General features: G+C 38.6%; 1 protein-coding gene across 1 annotated transcript in view; it reads right to left on the bottom strand.

Annotated features, from left to right (window-relative positions):
* The window catches only part of MCTP2 (multiple C2 and transmembrane domain containing 2), a 251663-nt gene that overhangs the window by 107596 nt on the left and 124749 nt on the right, over positions 1-19318 (bottom strand). The window contains exons 11-12 of the mRNA XM_060003640.1: positions 11544-11730; positions 8765-8858 (exon numbers count right to left, since the gene is read on the bottom strand). Of these exons, the coding sequence (XP_059859623.1) occupies positions 8765-8858; positions 11544-11730 (281 nt within the window). The remainder of the gene's footprint in view (positions 1-8764; positions 8859-11543; positions 11731-19318) is intronic.

The following is a 19318-nucleotide window of genomic DNA, read 5'->3' as shown; positions in this document are numbered from 1 at the left end:
GAGGTAAGGTATGTCTGTGCCATTTTGCAGACGAGGAAACTAAAGTTCAGAGACATTTAAGTTGGTTGGTTAAAGTCCAGAAAGATTTCACAGTGAATTCTAAGCAAGGTTTAGGAGGAGACTGATTCGGTTAAAAGAAATGGGTAGGTCCTTGCTGAGGAGATAGGGACAGATCGGAGCCTTAACATTCATTAAGTAGATGGATAGATAGATAATAGATAGACAGATACAGATATAGATACATATATATGCATATATACAGCTAAAGAGTAGTGATCAGGAAATCTAAGATATGGGTGGATAAAGGAAGAGACTGGCTGGAAGCCTGGAAGGCCATGACTGGTGCCGTTTTTAAAAATTTTATTTCTTTTTACTTATCAAGCAGCCAGGAGCCACCAAAGACTGTCAACACAACGGGTGAGACTTTCTAGAGGAAAGTAATTCCTGAAGCTAACTGTGGAGCATTATAGCTCAGGCTAGGGGCGGATGTGGGAGTGGGGACAACAGCTACTCCAGACGTCATTTCCAAAATCTCTCCCTTCAATTCTTGCCCCCAACCGTCTGTTGATAAACCTTACTTTTGCATATTGGAGCCAATTCTAGTGTTCATCCTGAAAATCTGTGTTCTCTGACAACTTATCCCACACCATCCATCCTGATCTATCTCCTATTTCCTAACCTTTATCAAGTTGGCGTGTCTGTGCCCCACCCCTGACCAGCACACAGAGGTACAGGGCTCAGTCATGCTTCCTAACTCTGCAATGCTCTTTCAAGCCCCGCTCTGTTCCAAAAAAAAAAAAAAAAAAAAAAAACAGGACCAACTAACCTCCAAGGCCTAGTTCAAGATGCATCATCTGCATGGAACTTTCTCTGCCACCTTAAACTCCAGGGAGCTCCCCACTCAGTCTCCTATGATCATTAGTTTGGGCATCATAATGCCACACCGTATGATGTACCTGCTCCTCCCTTCAACAAATAATTTATGGTTTCCTAAGATGTGGAAAGTACTGTGCTGGGCTGTGAGACGGATTTTAAAGAAAGAGAAAACACTGATCTCTATTCCTTCTGGACCTAACTTCCAAGTATCTCCTGCCTTCCCGAGTGGGTTGCAAGCAACTTTAATCCAAACAATGGCCTCGGTGGCATCCTGCAGATGAGGATGGATCGCTTCACCGCGGCAGACATCCAGAGCTGGGGACAGACCGGTCTCACTTAGGACTGTGAGGTCTGCAAAGGAAGAGGCCACTATTGCTGAAATGTTTTTTAACTACATTTCTGATGTTGTAATAATATTCTAGCACAAACAACTGATGACATGAGAATTTTTCCTTCTCCTAATTCCATTCCCCTGTCACCGCTCAAGCTCCATAAAGCACCATCATCCACTGAATCTGCCTAACATCTCCCCATTTTCAGTCTTGCACCCCCAAAATCCCTGCTCTTTGCAGCCACCAGAATAAACTTGTATTTAAGTTCATATCGGATCATATCAGTTCCCTACTTAAAAATGTCTCTAATTTCTTCACCTGGACCCCATGTTCCTATATAATCCAGTCCCGCCTAATAACAATAGCCTCCTTGCCCCTAAGGATCTCCTTGCTCCGTTCTCCAGTTTCACTTGCTTTTCTGCATGTCTTGGGAAAGCCCTGCAGGCTTTGGAACATGCTGTTCCCTCATCTGAAAACTTCTTTTCCTTCAGCTCTACTGTGCTAATCCCTCCTTATCCCTGACACCTCAGCTAAAACATCACTTCCTGCAGGAACACCAGTCAGGTGTCCCTTTAATGAACCTGGACACCTGTTCTTGACCTTGACAGTATCATTGTCATTAGATGCCACTGGGTTAGCAGTCATTCCATGTGAAGGCAGGGACCAATTCCTCTCCCCCACCATGTCACCAGGACCCACCACAGGCTCACACACAGAGGAGGTATACTGGCTGAGTAAATGAAGAGCGTACTAAGAAGCCAGCCAGTAAGATCAGTTGTTAGTCAATGAACTGAACTCATTCACTCACAAGGTACCAGGTAAGCTACAAACTGCTAAATCTTCGATAAACTCCCAAACTTTACATCAACTAGAGTTCATGTTCCTTGGCAGACCGCTAAAGCAGACGGCCTGCCGGGGCAGATTTGTATCGTTTTTTACGTGTTTTTAAAAAGTTGTTCTTGACTTGGGCTCATCTAGCCATGAGCTTCTCATGAAAATTAAGAGCACTAAATCACTATGGTTGAGCTTCCTAGAAATTCAATTACAGTCAACCCTTTGAAAAGGGGGCATCTTTAAGAGGGGACATATTGCTATGAATATAGCTTCAAACAGCAGACAATGAAAACAAACTAGAAAATGGACATGTGACTTAAAATTCCCAATGAACAACAACCATAGGACTATTTTATTTCTCTTTTGATACAAGCAGTCTTATGTTTCAATAAAACCCAAAACAACAGAAAACAAAGCTAGTGTTATAATTTACAGAAACCACTCAAACGTCAGTATTACAGCATATGGCTGGAATATCTCTACACTATAATATGGTATCTAACTGCAGTATTTTGGTCAACAGTTTCTCAAAACAGCACTTTTATATACAACAAAAAATTGAGCTCTTAAAGCATTTTATATCGATAAAACTATTATCCATATTATCAAAATGTGAATACAAGCACTAAACTGGTTTAAGTAAGAGAATTTTCCTACCATGAAGCATGTTTTTTCTTCCCTTTTATCAGGCAATAGAAACAGAAACAAAAAGAAACAAACATCATAGAGTGGTAACTATAGATTTCTAAAAGTGGTTGAAAAGCTAAAAGTGATTAGCAATGCTGATATTTCCAACATTATTTAAAATTAGAGAAATCATAAACAAAATACCAAGAAGACAATAACCTGTGAAATTCCCCAGGTCAACTCTACTCTAAAAAAATGAATTTAATAAAGAATGGGAATAGCATTTATTGAGCATGTAATATGTGTCAGGTATGCTCATTTAGGTTTTAATTTAACTCTCAAAATACCCATGAGAAGCTGGAGGCTTAAGTGGACCCAAGGCTGGTATGTGGCAGAACCAAGATTTACACATCTGTTTCTATACATCTTCTATACCATAATACATGGGGATTAAAATGAAAGGCAGCTACCATAAAAATAAAGAGCAAATAAAATGGGGAATCATTTTCATTTTCAGTGAATAAATTATTGAGCTGAAGATTAATTTACCCAAAGCATGAGTTTCAGTCTCTTGGAAAGGGATCGTGTACTTAATGAATGAATGGAGAACTTTACCAGTCATGGGAGAGCAACCCTGCGTGTGGAACAGAGAGCTCCTCCTAATGGCATTGTCAAGGAACCACTCAACTAAAAATGCCACCCAATTTTGAGCAAGGTCCTCATCCACATCAATGATACTCACTGCCCCCTAGAGAAGGAAGAGTGAAGTGATCACAAGCTCCCTACAGGTAGGTGTGTCAGATCTGTAGTAGATGCTCAATGAACATTTCTTGTAGATCACTAGATCTACCCACCAAGGTGACTTTTCTTAAATTAAGACAAACTCAAAAAGCATTTGGAAAACTACACTGGGCTCCCTGAAAAGAAGTATGGAGTTCTTGAATTAAATGTCTTTGTTCTCCTGGATCAGGCACTGTTATGGCTCCTGACATGCTTATTTATCACATGACTACTTCCCCATAACCCATATTTTTTGTTTGAAAACATAGTCTTTTCCATTCCTCTGATAAAGATTCTCTAATTACAAGATTCTGTTAACTTGGTAGTTGTTTTACTCACATTGGAAACAGAGAAAGGGTCCAAGTGACAATCTTACAGCCAAGAAGTCAAAAAAATCCAGATATATTTGGAAAATTTTTGTGTTTTATGGGTGGGTTTTGTATGGCAAAAAGTAACAAAAAATCGCAATGATAAAAAAGACCCCTGGAGAACAGTAACTCCAAATTGTGAGGAAAGATGGTTATTTCCAGTTTTGTTCCTTCGTTGCCTCCTGATAATTCCCCAGCTTCTCATCATGACATACAGCGTATTATGACAGGAACATGAAAAATTAAGATGGGATTGTGCTATACCAAAAGAAGGGCTGTTGAGACCCACACCCTATTATGCTATGTTGTTAGAACACTTACTATCATCCTATATGGAGGTGGGCTTGCAATGCTGTTCTCCTTGCTCTTTTGCCACTGCTGGCATGACGAGGTAAAGAAAACTCTCCTAAGCATCTATCGCCCCTATTTTATGTCAGAATACTTAATGGCTAGGGTCATCTTGGTGGTGTTAACACGGTGGAGGAATAAATTGGACAAAGACTAAAGAATAACCCATCCTGCCACTGGAAGATTCGTTAAGGAGAAGGGTGTTAATATATAAGAACTCTTTTAGAACAAAATTAATATACAGAAAGCTTAATTAGTAGGGAGGAAGATGTGTGAAACCCACACTTTGATTCTAAGAATATAAGAGAAGGATCACTGACTAAGTGCTGAATTTTGGCAGGTGCGTTATGCAAATAGAGGCCGTGATGGTTTCAGTACTGATACACGGAAGGAGCCCCTCCATCGTACAATTCTGGAAGCTTCCCGACAATATTCTATCAATTATAACAAGGCTATCCAGAACATTTCTCCGTGTATGCACTGAACACAGTAAATACTTTCCTACTCTTCACTGGTGGATCTCCCAATAGGTAAGATAAGCATTGCCATTTGTACTGAAATACAATTCTGATCAGAAAATATTTCAGTTCCCTATTTTTCTGTTTACCTATTATCTACTTGATTACCTTTTTATAGCCTATGAAACAAACTCTGCATTGTTTTTGTTTGGTTTTTATTGCTTTCTTCTCAAAACAGCTGAGTTCTAAGACTAGCGGCAGCTGAGTGAAGTATGTTGCTCTCATTAAACATTACCAACAGCTGTGCTCACCTTGAGTTTCAAAGTACAATTTATCATCTGTTTTGTGAATCAAGGCTATGGCCTTGTTTACTACAGAAGAACTGACATCAGGCAGGATAACCTATTACTTAAAAATTTTAGGTTACATTGGACACAAGGTGTTTGTGAGACAAATGCTTTAATAAAAATATCTGACAGGCTTTTCTATTAGAATAACTGTGTATGGCTATCCATATCTCATATTGGCTGTAGAGAACATTAAAATATCTTTCACCAATTTTAGACTGCAAGAGAAGTTAATTACCTCCGATTCTTTAAAATAAAAAGTCTTCTCACTTATATACAAACAAATGTCAGATACACACACAAAAATGCCAAGCTATACATAAATTTAAATTTATTAATTCTAGGGTAGGTTCAATCACACAATAAAATAGCATATTTAGAAAAGAATGAATTAGTTTCAAAAATAATAAATTGTCTTTTCTACACACTAGAACACTGAAGCCTTTATCTTTTATAAATATCTTAATATTGGTAACATATCTAGATTTAGGTTATTAATATCTTATAACATTTGGAAAGCTACACTAATTGTTTTCTTTATATAAAAAAGTTAAGGGCTTCCCTGGTGGCACAGTGGTTGGGAGCCCGCCTGCCGATGCAGGGGACGTGGGTTCATGCCCCGGTCCAGGAGGATCCCACATGCCCCGGAGCGGCTGGGCCCGTGGGCCATGGCCGCTGAGCCTGCGCGTCCGGAGCCTCTGCTCCGCAACGGGAGAGGCCACGGCGGTGAGAGGCCCGTGTACCGCAAAAAAAAAAAAAAAGTTAAATTTTTAACTACAAAGAAGTTCACCTTAGTGCCTGTATATATATATAATCTATATATATGATATATATTATTCCAATATTCTAAAGTACTAGCAAAGTAATGAGGATTCAATGTCCCCCAAGTTTAATTTATTTTTACAGCTACATAATCATAACATCAATAACCACTCATGAGGAATATCCACCTAACTTTGATCCGATTAGCATAAGTGACTGATATTTTCTTTTTCTAATTGCTACTTGCAAATATATAGATAACTTTAAAACTGGCAAACCACTGATCGCAGGGCTGCCAAGTGCTTTCATTTCTCCTCTAGGACAAAAGGTCCCTGCACTCTGCAAACTGTAACCTTCACCTCCATATGGACCACTGCCAAGATCTGCTCCCATGGACTTTTGTTTTATCAGAGTCCCTGAATCTAAGTTGAAGCATCAGTTATTATGGTTATTTGGTATTGTTTTCAAGAAACAAACAATTACAGAAAAAAAAAAAAAAACCCACAAAACTAACATGAAAAACAGTAGGGATGTTGGAATGTTCCCTTTTGCACTGTCTAAAACGACCACCATTCTTTGAGAATGTGCCTGGTTATTCAGAGTAAATGCAGTTCTTTTTAATTTGCAGGAGTGAATACTTTGTTCCCTGAGCAAGTGCAATGAAACACTCAGTTATAAGGCAAGGCTGACTGGAAAATGCTGGGTATAAATAGTTATTCTTTAAATGTTTCCGGCACTGGCAATGATGAGTACCTCTTCTGATCCATGATCAAGTGAAGCTGGCATTTTTTTTTCTGCATAATCAAGTGAATTGGTAACAATAATAACAGTAATAATGTATGAGTCGCCACTATATGATATGATCGCTAACATCTCGGAGGCATTAATTACATCTCTACTGCTACCTCACAGCAACCTGAATCCACTTCTTTTTTCACATAGAAAAGTTACTTTACAACTCTCTGGACTAGGTCCACTTTGTTGCCCTAAAGCAACACCTTGGTTTGGAAGAGACTGGATGAGGCTACCAACCTATAAAGAACATTAGACTGTGAAATTTGATTCTAAGAATAAAGACCGATATGGTCTAAAGACATGCTTAGCTAATGACAAGGATCTTTGTTTCAATTCAGAAGAGTGATGATTTTCTCATAAATAATACAGATATAGTAAAACACCAGGGCATTTAGCTAAATCGCTTAGCATTATTTGGCTTCTAACCACTGCTTTTTGTTCATGGAATCCTCAGGTACTCACCACCTTCATCCACTCCAAAACTATCTACTGAATATCTTGAAGATAAAGAAAATGACAAAATGGTAGCATTTTGCCCCAAAATTATTCTCCTGAAAAGTGGGTTTTGCCTTATCATCTGATCTTTATAAAAAACTTCCATTTTCCAGGTTTCTCTCCGATACACTTTAATAGTCAAAGTACTCTTTGGAGAACTCACATTGGCCTGAAACAACCTCCATCAATACTAGTTTTGGGGGTGCTTTATGGAAGTCACCTGATAGGAAGCATAAACTAAGGTAAGTTTTTAAAAAGTATTTCCACATATGGATGTAGTTGTACACAAGCCTTTTAAAAAAACGTTTAATGCATTTCAATTAGTTCCTGGCGAACACAAAATACACAGCTACAGAAAGAGTATTTGAAAATACTGCTTGAAAGCATAAATGAGTTCTTGGCGCCTGAGACATCAACAATCACAGATTCAAACAGTGTTGTATCTAAACACTGAGATGGAAGTAAAACACAATTTGCTCTGGAAAACTGGTCGATAACTCTACCTGTGCTTTAGTGATGAAAAAACTACTGTCAAAGGCACATGAAACGTCTGAATTAAGCATTTTCATAAACTGTAAGTTTCAGAAGGAAAATTTCTAAATCAATCTAAGACTATATAAACATTTGCAAGTAAACTGATGAATATTACAAGTCATTACTGAAGTATTTCATCCACAACCCTGAGAATTTATATATTCATATTGGCTGAAAAAGCATTTTTGGATATTCTCACTAGGCATTTCCTTAAAGTTGAGATCACCTTATTTGGGGGGCTTATAGAGTAGTGATTTCCATTGGTTCATTTTTTGAAGGAGGTTGAGGAGAACTCTATTTTTTTAAACTAAGTTCATATATCCCATCATTTTTGTAATATAAAGTGCTTCTAATTAACATTCTCTTTTCCAGAGTTTGAGCTACCTCAAACTCAGAAGTTCAGAGGTTACACAAATATAGAGTAGACCACATTCTAAAATTGATATAACAACAACAACAAAAATGCACCACTGCATTAACAGATAGATCCATGTTGTGTAATAGTCTTCATATTCATCAATTTACTTGGTAAATAGCATCTGTCATATAGGTGCTTAAATTGTTAGTCAGTACAAGGGGGTAATTCGGCAATGAGTGGAGAGGCGTCCTCTGATCAGACACTGGAACGTTTGGATCACCCTCCTCCATAGTCAAGCATAATTCAGCACAAAGCATGTCAGTTCCAGCCTCTGTCTATAAGTTCCAAGTAGTGAAGCACCGAGAGAAATTTTGTATATAACAATGGCAATGGCAAAGTGGTTCCATGGCCAAGACCTTGGCTACTGTTACAGAGAAGTGCCAGCCAGCCAGATTTAGGACCCATGTACTGTACCCTGTGAAGAATAAAACACTGTCTGCACACAGCGCTGCAAGAAGTCAAATCTGCCTTCTGAGGTCCTATAGAAAAGCTTGACCAAACACTCAACAAATAAAGAAGTCACGACGTGAATCATCCACAAATATCTTTGAAAGCTAAATGGACGAGCACATTATCTAATCGTAGGAAAATTACTTGAAAAAGATAATTTGCGAAAAATGTGAAGTGAGAGAACTTGTTGTCTGCACCTTTTTTTCTTCTGTGACTCTGACTGAAAGAGTATGATTGCTCTGTACATGCTTCTACTTAGTAAAACGTTTCACTCTGCCACCGGATCACTTCAAAGCAGGAAATAAATAAAAATGAATAAAAAGATGAAAATTTTCTATACCTGAGAAATCTGCTGCTAAGAGATCTACCGCCTTTAAAACCTTCACTTGTAAAATGCCGACGTCCTTCATATTTTTCAGGGAGTTCCGTAAGCTCTGGAAGGGGAGAAAAGTAGATCACAAATGAACATAGCTTTCTAATATACTGTTTAATGCCAAAAAGTCCCTATAGGAAGTACCTTCTAGATTTATCATCATCTTTCTCATGCAATGCTAAGAAAAGTTCCAATGTGCATTGCATCAGTCAACAGGAAACTTAGGCATTTGCAGCAAACAGATTAAAAGTGACTGAGAATTAATTAACTCCCCTTTCAAAATAAACAAATTACAAAGCACATGCAATCTACTTTTAACATCACCCCCTGGCGATAGTACAGACATCCCACCGGGAAAATGGGTGTAGAACTACATTCATTCTCTTTTCCCCCTTTCTCTTTAATGAAACTTTTAAATCAACTGAAAAGCCAACATTATTCTGACCTAGTAAGAACAAACTTTATGGATATCAGAGGACTAAACTTGGACCCTCCGTAGATACTTATTACTACCAGAAAGAGAGTAGGGATGGAAATAGAATGAATTTTCTAGTCCATGTTACAGCCAGCTCATTAGAGACTGAGCATCTAGTACTGCTCTGTAATCACATTTACTTTCATTTTTAGTTTGCATGTGCCAAAGCTCTAATATATCTACTGATAATTCTTAAGCATGTATAGAAATATTTAGATGTCTATGCACATTGCCTTCTTTAGAAATTGTGCATGAGATAAGAGATAAGCAAATAAATGCTCTTTGCATGCCTCCAAAACACGTTTGGTGAAAAAGATGCTGCTTTCAAACCTTTGGATACAGTATTTCCGTCATCATTAGATAACTAAAAACCTGTGATAAGTGGACCCCAGGGATTTATGGAAGGGTAGTAAACTCCTTGTTATTTAGGCATTTCAGGAAAGAATAACAAAAGCTTAATAATAGCTAAGGTTTGCCTAAGGTAAACCTTAGGAAGCACCATTCCTAAGAACTTTTGGAAGTTGTTTCTTCAAACAGTATTTTCAATCTTAAAAAAAACAAACAGAAAAAAAACTAGTGTTTAAGCTAAAATGGAAACATCTGAGATAAAGTACTTTCATAATTTAGAGGCAAAATGCCTTTGAAGATTATCTATTCTTAAAACCTAAAAAACAAATCCAGGGGTCCGGAACTTGTGTCTTGTAACACAGCATCTTTCCCTCTAGCATGCTGGTCAGCTCCTTAGCTAAAAAAAAAAAAAAAAAATTGATATTTTTATTTTGATTACTGGCTTTTCAAATCTCTTTTCAATGAGTATCCCTCGAATCCTGAGACATTATTCAAAGCAGTCATTATGATCTTACCTAATGTCACCTTATAAATGCATGACACTCCTCATGAATTTGGTAAATTGTGCAATTTATCCATGGGAAAGTTTGGGGAAGTGTTTTATTTTCACTTGCTTAACTAAAGTCATCAAAGAGAATATTAAAAGTGGATTTTGTCAAAACTTCTTTAGAGTACATCTACCTTGCATGCAGAATCTTGTGTTGTCATTAAGATGTGTGACTAGGCTTTGTACTCCTGAAGATAAAGGTTTATTCAATTAATCAATACGCCTGCACAGTGAAGGAGTCTGGAGGCACTAAAGTTTATGCTGAGAATAATATTCCCATTAAATAGGTATTCATCTTTGCTTCACTTCCATGCCACTTTCCTAAAACATGCCTTTCGTGTGTGTGGCAATAAAATAAATGTATTGATTCACAAAGAAGATGGAATAAAACGAGAATGCAAATAAAGACACCTAGAAAGCCAGAGCACAAAAAATAATGACAAGGACAAAGCCATTTGATTTAAAAATGCTGAGTGGTCTTTTAAGCAAATTGCAACTACTTAGGCAAAAATCACAAACTGCTCTTATCCAGGGTAGTATGGAATAAGTCTTTCTTTCATGCCTGTCTACGGCTTGGCTTTGCTTTATGAGACACAAGCGCTTTCTCACTTGATCTTAAGAGGTTCTAGAAAAGTATCTACAACAATGGCAAACATTAATATTTGGTTTTTTAAAAAGCAGCTTTTGTGAACTTATATTAAAATTCCTAAAAATGATACAAATGAACTTACTTACAAAATAGAAACAGACTCACAGACTTGGAAAACAAACTTATGGTTACCAAAGGGAAAACGTGGTGGGGAGAAATAAATTAGGAGTTTGGGATTAACATATACACACTGCTATATATAAAACAGAAAATCAACAAGGACCTACTATAGAGCACAGGGAACTATACTCAATATTCTGTAGTAACCTATATGGGAAAAGAATCTGAAAAAGAATGGATATATGTGTACGTATTAACTGAATCACTTAGCTGTACACCTAAAACTAACACAACATTGCAAATCAACTATATTCCAAAATAAAAATTAAAAAAATAAAATAAAATTCTTATTTACATATACAGACATGCTAAACAACCTTTTGCCCCCTTGAGGATTTCAATTTTCTCCAAAGAGATCCAGGATACTAAAAACTCAAATACCTTTTTTTTGGCTTTTAAAATAGGAAGGCAAACTCTATAATCTACTGTCACCTTCTCACTAATGCATTAACCTCTAGGGCTGATGTCTTGTTTTAGGAGACATACCATTAAACTTTGGACAAAGATCTCTTTGGAGGCAGTTTTTCAATTCATAGACTTTGTTTCAACTTAGAAGTGGGGGTGGGTGCGGGGGTCAGGAGGGGGTGTAGCAAGGCAAAGCACTCACGAATCGCTGGGCGATCTGCTTTCTCTCGCTGGGATCTGCCAAGGGGCACACACACAGATCTGAGACGGAGACTCCCGCGCAGGGCGTGAGGGTGACCAGCATCAAGAGTGTCCCCAGGCAGCTCTCCAGAGGCAGCTCCAGGCAGTTGGCTTGCTTCAGTGGGAGGGCTGAGATATCCACTTTACACCTGGAGAAGTTGCAGGAATCAGAGACAGAAAAGAGATTAACGCGTGGCAGCTGCTGAACCTCCAAAGCACCTGATTTTCATTTCATCCTCCCCATGAAACCTCACACTGTCTGGGCATGGGCGATTCCAGTTACTAGAATCCAGCGATTCCAGTTACTAGAAGAGGTGGCAATTAGAGCTTTTGCATGTAATAAATTCATCAAGTATTTCTACTGGAAACACATTTATATATGGGCTGGTTGAGTAGTGAAGGTTGCAAGGGCTCCCCTGGCTGGTAACACTCCATCCCAGCCTAACACCCTGAATGAAGGAGAGAAAGTGATCAAGGAAAAACAAAGAAAAGGCAGCGTGGAGAAAGTGGTAAATGAACCTGAGAAGCAGCAGATCTTTGACAAATAAGGTCTGCAGAGAAACGATGAGATCAAGAACGAGGAAGAAAACAGTTTCAAAGTTTCAACACTATGGATGCCGGCTCTAGAAGGCTGCTCTGGGCTGCTCTTGGCTGGTCTTCTACCGGCAAAGAGAATAAGAGACATTGGTTCAAAAAAAAAGGAAGAAAAGATAGGAGCTTTGCAAGCTGGAGAGGGTTAATGGAGAAACCACTTTCTTCTAGATTAATGCCGACTGGCCAGTTTTTATTTAAAGAAATGTGTTAAGGTGTTTTCCTAATAGGCATAGTTCCACAGGATTTCCCCAGGTGGGTTTCTGTTAGACAAATGGAGCGTGAAGTGCTACTGATGGATCCCATTTTGGCGGCACTGCCAGAAAAGGCTGCACCCATCTGCTATAAATTGCATGTTTTCCGCCTCTTAACAGTCAATGTTCTGGCGATGTTGAAAACCTCAAACACATTTAAATACAGAAGCAAACACCCATAAGGGGGGCGCTGAGGTGCTAAGCCATTTATTTGCTTTGACACGAAAAGTCTGGGATTGCCTGGACCACACTGGCTTTGTTTATGTGCAGGTAGGTGAGGTAGGCAGGGCTGAGCGGAGTGAGGGAGGGTAGTGTGTGTTTTTCGTTCTCATTTGCCATCTCTAGTTTTTGAATAAGATGACTATTCAAGACATTATTTAAAAATGGAAGCACGGCCTCAGAATGTCTGACAGGAATGGATTCTTACCCTTAATCATCAATGGACTTTGTAAGTTTGCAGATAATAGGAAATAGGTAAACTTACTTTATATATAAAGCAAAGACAATTTTGAGCCACATGGATATGGAAAATGTTCCAGTTCAATAAATTTAAAAGAAAGCTTGCAATCCCTTCCCCAAAAAAATCAATATTAAAGGTCTATACCAGCTTTTACCACAGAAAATATTTTAATAGTGATATGTACCTATAAAATTAAATATATGTGGGTATTTACTTCCTAATTACCAAAAGCGATTCCAGTTACCAGAAGAGGTGGCAATTAGAGCTTTTGCATGTAATAAATTCATCAAGTATTTCTACTGGAAACACATTTATATATATATATATTTTTTTTAATAACCCTCTATGATTTGAATCAAAACAATTTTTTTTTCTGTGCAATAAGGGATATTTCAAAGTTAAAGTTCACTACTGTGAAAATAGGGGTTAGTAAATATTTCATAAGTATGTAAATGGGGAATTAATTTTGCTTGGAAAGAAAGAAATGTCAAGTGCTTTAACTGTGCCATTTCTACAAAACTAAGTACCCGCAAATTCTGAACAAGTATAGCAGTAGTTCATCTGCTTAGGAATACTTTGCTAAGCATTATTTTCCACTGTTATATACACTTTCATTTAATAAACCTCTTTCTTACGGAAAGACGAATGATCCGAATTTGTAAGACTTTTCTCTGGTGGTCACCTCCATTAGTCCAAAGTAGCAATAACCTATTTATGACACATTCATTTTAATATCATTAATAATGGCAGTTTTGTCCTTTGAAGTTTACCTTTCTGTTGTGGTGGTGGTTTTATTTATCTTCTGAACAAAGGAAAAGTTACAGGATCTCTGAGAGCAAATAATGTTTGGGAGTCAAAAATGATGTATAATGAGGAAATAATAATTTTTTTCTTGGATAATTCAAAATGGATCTGACAGTAATTCTAAAAAAGTCATCTAAAAAGACTGTGAGCAATATTAGCATATTTACAGTAACTCTGCACACTCTCCTCCTGACTGTCCAAAGGCACAGCTTACTTGAACAGAGCAGTTTATTAACTTAAACAAGTGTGAATCACATCTCAGATGAAATGCAAACTAAATATTGAGTTTTGTCTCAGAAATTACACATTTTCACAAACTTTTCAGTCATTTCTGCCCACTGTGAAACTTTTCCACCTATCCCAGTTTTAAAGATTATTTCGATAACGAAGAAAGAAACCCTGCACAAAACATAGCCTTGCCTATTTTAGATAAAAGAGCCCCATAAACACCAGATGGGGGATTTCAGGACAAACTTAATGGATTCTACATTCCCAGTTAACTAATGAGTGAATTCAATCAAATACTTACTTTTACTTTCTTAGTGACTTGAAAGAGCAAATTAAATTGATACATAGGCATCAGGCCAATCAAAATTAAACCTTGATCCTTCTGCACATAGATTATGACCCAGTTTCTTAGGGTCCCTGCCCCATCACATGAATTAATTGATTCTTAAAACACTGATGTCTTTAGTTTTATGAATTAATGTAAAGCTACCTTCTCCCTAGTGTTAACCGCCCGCTCTAAGGATGACTTTCTAGAACTGAACTGCTCTATCCACCTGGCTTCCCCATTCATTTTCACATTCTGGAAGACAGAAGGAAAGATGGGAGTAAGAAGAAATGAATCTCATACAAAACCCTTTCCTCCAGGCCTCCCATTTTTCTCTGTTTCAACCTCAGTCCCCATGGCTTCAGCTCATCCTCACATCTGAAGGAGAACCAGAATGTTCGGGAGGTTAGCCAGAGGCTGAAGAAATATTTACATTAACACCAAGCTAGGAACTAGCTTGTATGATCAGCAAAAGCAGTAGAAGGAAAAAAAAAAAAAAATTAAGGACTTTTCTTCCAGAATTTCAGAATACTTTTACCACAATACTCATTGAATCTTCTAAAGAAAGGTTAAGTATCATATGAACTAAATGGCTTTCTTTAGTTTCAAGTAAAGATAAATACTCTAAAATCTTTAAGATATAATCATTCTGAAATATATTCATCAAAGACATGTTTAATATAAAAAATCTTGAAAGGAGACTCTGGGCTGCTTCCTTAATTTTCTATAGGGTACCAGATTCTACCCTGAGAAAGTACGAAATAATTTGGTCAGTCTCTTCATTTTTTCTCATTGCTACTGAAGCACTACAGAACCTGCTGTTCTTTCCCAAAGTTTTCTGTTAACTGTTTAGTTACCAGTTCTGGGAAAAGTGCAGGGTTGGCCCCTAAGAATGCCTAGGAGAAGAGATCCAGCCCAGCTTCCTGGGCAAATCAAAACACCTCCTCCTCCCTTCCTTCTCATTCTTATAAACAATACTTGCTCACTCATTGATTCCAGCATTTTACAGGTGTTGTTATATATTCTCTTTCTCTTCCATTTTGTATCCCCTAAGTTTCTTCCCAAGCTCTACCCAAATGGCAGCCTTGTATGAGCATTGATGAAAACTGAGCTTACTACTATGGATGCAAATTTTGCTTGAAAAATAACCTCAGTTTTCAGATATGTGGTTTAAAGGGCTCTCATAATGAGTGTTCCAATGATCATTAAAAACCACACCAACATTAATAAGTGATAGGAACTAAGACCATTTTTTCTGTGAAGGGCAAGACAGTAAATATGTTTTTAGTTTGTTGGCCACCTGGTCTCTTGCAACTACTCAGCTCTCTTCTTGTAGCATGAAAGCAGTAATAGACAATGTACACAAATGAACAAGGCTGTTTTCCAATAAAACTTTACTCAAAAACAAGCAGCCATCTGCATTTGGCCCATGGGCCCTAGTTTGCTGGCCCCTAACCTGGAGAAATGCCAGTCATTCAGCTGTGGTGAATTATAGCAATGGAAGTATTTAAAAATTTTTTCCCAGGTTGGTAGCTGACAGTACAAACGCATTGATAAAGGTATCAAGAAATACTGACCTAAGAATAATTTAAAAGAAAAAATAAATTTTAACTCACCATGGCCCACGAGACTCCGGCCAACATATCTAAAGACACGTTTGTTAACAAAAACCGATAAAGCAATAAAACTTATAAAACTATTCTTCTCTCTGAGGAAACAATGTGGAAAACACGTGCTCAGGGCATCCATGTAAAACACATGAGTAATGAGCACTAGCAAATTAGGTCTATTCCCGTGGCATCATGTGTGACTCCACAGGCAAGGGGGGTGACCGTGTTTGGACCATCGTTCAGCAGGTGCTACACGCTGGCCCTTAGGTGACCAGGAAATCCTCATTCCGAAGTCAGAACTTAGACCATTCAGTCCGAAAGAGCTCCACTACGATAACAAGCTTTGCATTAGGAACATAAAGTAGCAGAGCACTAATGCATCTGTGTCTAGCCAGGAGCTGCTGCTGTTCATCTGCAGGTCATGGAATCCGATGGTTTTGTGACCTCACTCCTGCCTTCCTCTCTAGTTTGATCGCATGACATCACCCACCCTTCTCGTTCCTTTCCAGTTTCTCAGAATGTGTTCTCCCTCCTCTCTAAGCCTTTGTCCATGTGGTCCCATCTTCCTGGAAAGTTCTTCCTCCTTATCAGGCTAACCACCACTCATGTTACAGGTCTCAGCTTAGACTCTCTTCTTCCAGGAAGCTGTCCTTCCGCCCCCAAGACGCTGCCCACAACCTAGTGCCTGAGGACAGGATCCACCTCTGAACCCCCAGCACTTGGCAGGATGTCTGATACACGACGTGCTCTACATTTGTTGAATAAAATGAATGAACGGACAAATGCATCCCAGTGGCAAAATAAAATTCCAAGTCAAAAACTCCAAATTATAAAGTCAGTGTTTTTTATTTTTTGTTAACCAACTAAATATTCTGTAGTGTCTATTTCCTCCCCTATCTAAAAAAAGAAGGGGAAATAAATATATGTACTAGGTGCCTCCCAGATTGAAGTCTGCTGTTCTATTCACCTGGAGGAAACAAGGACTAAATTACTTCTTTTTTTCCTCTGCAAGCTTTTTTTTTTTCTCTGCATATATTAAAGCCAGCCCCTCTGGCCCACAGGCAGTTAATGTGCTGATTTAGCGTTGTTTCTGACCTCCTGTTCCTGTCTTTCTCCATTAATCCCACCGCATTTTAATGTTTTAATTCAACACATAATTTTACCATATCAGTCAGCCAAACTTGCTTAAGTTCCACTTGCCATGATAGCTTTTAACCTCTTATTCATTACCATAATTCTATGCTTTATATTATAGACTGGTCAGCTTTTCACTTAAATGCAAGGGGAAGAAAAGGGTGCTAGAGTTTTAAAAGCTGTACATCTCAGAGGCTAAGGAAGGCGGTGAACAGGAAGAAAATGGTGGCTGCGTCATGCCTGGCTGTAAGAGCAGATCAGCGACATGGGGTGCAGACTGTCCAAAGAAATCCTCTAGCCCTGATTCCCCTCTGCACCACAGTCACCAGTAAACTGGTAGCACATCAGAGCCACTTTCTGAGGCACCGCGTGGCGCTGAGGATTGGCTCTGAGGCAGCCCAGTTAAAATGAACTTGTGCATTCTCATTCTTAAGTTTCCAAACTAAATTAAGTCTAGAATATTCCGTGACAAATTAATCTCCGGAATCACAGGGAGATGTAAAATATACTTTAAGAAAATGATACGATCATGTTGAAATGGCACAGGTTGACAAGGGGGTTAATCTGTATTTCTACTCTTGCCGTTTTGTTTAAAAGTTGGGGCAGGTTATATTTAGCTTTATTTCTTACTCCTCCCTAAAAATTCTGTCTCTAGACCACCGATGGACTCAAAAGACTGGATTATTTTGGTCCATGAATAAACAGCTGAATTAGTAGGCACCCTGGTCTGGGAGGGCTGTTGGGTTTGCCCAAGCACCTTCATCTTACCAGCACTGACTTCCTCAGGAGTTACCTGTGGCTCAGTGGAAGGGATTTCAGAAAGTTCCCCGTGACTCAGGAGAGCCTGGAGGAGGCTGGCTACCAGGCGGGGGTGGGCCATGCCTGAACCATCACCAAGCCAGCAACCCACCAATGCCAACGTGATTTCTCTTCACATAACTGACCACTACTCCAGCTTTCTGTCCACAGCTACAAAACCCAGTATTGTTCAGGCTAATTGACACTGCTCAGATCTCCAGTCAACGAATGTCCTTCCCACCATGTCCTGGAAGACAGTCACTGATCACTTCTACCAAAAAATATAAAAAAATGTCTCTCCTGTTTTGAAGAAACAAAAATATGCTGAATTTTAACTAGTGTTTCAGTTACTTAAATGACACAATTTTAGTTGCAAATGTTGTGGGGATCTATAGTTACCATCCAGAAAAAAAATCTCAAAATTAATAGGAATAATAATAGCTACCAACAAGAGACATTGTTGCCAATTGCCATGATGACCTGCAAATTGGTGGAAAACGCCATTATACAAACAGAAAACCACAAAGTCACTGCCCAAGGTCACGCAGCTAGCAAACACCGTGGTTACCAGCCAGCCCAGGAAGTACAACTCAAAGGCTGGTGTTCCTTCCCTCATATCAAACTGCCCGGCAGAGGACTTTCTTAGGCCATGCAGAACTTTAAATTACTAGCATCAAGGTGTTATCCAAACACAAAATATGAGACAGGTCTGAGGACAGTTATGACTCATTCAACATTGTCAAAGACCCTTCTCATGCAAAAAGTTATTTCCCAACAGTTGGGAGATAAAATAACTGAGGCTTAGAATTACAACAAAGAATAGGAAAACAATAAGTGAACATTTTCAAATAAGAAGGAACAGTAAGTAGCAGGTCTGTGATACGCATATGCCAGCACAATCTCTCTTTTAACTCTGACAAGAAGTATGTATTTTAGGGTAGGTCTCACCCCACCTGGAAGTTCACTCAGGGTAATGCTGTGTAGCCAACTCCCAAGAGATACTTTTGTTATCTTTTGTACCTTAGGAGAGGAAAAAGGAAAAGGATACCAAAAAAAAAAAAAAAAAATCCTTTAAAATCCATGAAAAGGAAGGACAGAATGACCACTGGGGCAGGTATACATCTAAGTTACAAACAGGAAATAGCTCAAATAATAAATGACAAAACATGGCATAAGAGGGACATCTCCAATTATTCTTTGTGTCTGTAAAGAAACTTAACACTCATTTGGAAAAGCGTTTCCTATTATGTGAAAGAAACATAACAGCACAATGACATGCAGAATGAAAGGCCATTATTTTCTGCACCTACTAAAATAACACGCTGGCCATCCATCACTGGGGGCCCAAATTCCCACCATTCAGATAACGCTTTGGGACACAGAGTTCTCTGCATTTGTGCATTTACGTGACTTATTCCTGTTCTGTTGGCTAGCACAAAGTTTCTGTCCCTCCTACCATGGGTGTTGGCAGGGCACTGGGGTGTCACGGTGGTGACCAGGGTGGGAGACACTGGCAAGACTCTGAGGTGTCTC

The sequence above is a fragment of the Delphinus delphis genome, chromosome 2 (genome assembly GCF_949987515.2).
Source record: "Delphinus delphis chromosome 2, mDelDel1.2, whole genome shotgun sequence".
Lineage (NCBI taxonomy): Eukaryota > Metazoa > Chordata > Mammalia > Artiodactyla > Delphinidae > Delphinus > Delphinus delphis.
The sequence above is the reverse complement of the archived record's forward strand: the minus strand, read 5'-3'. Positions and strand labels throughout refer to the sequence as shown.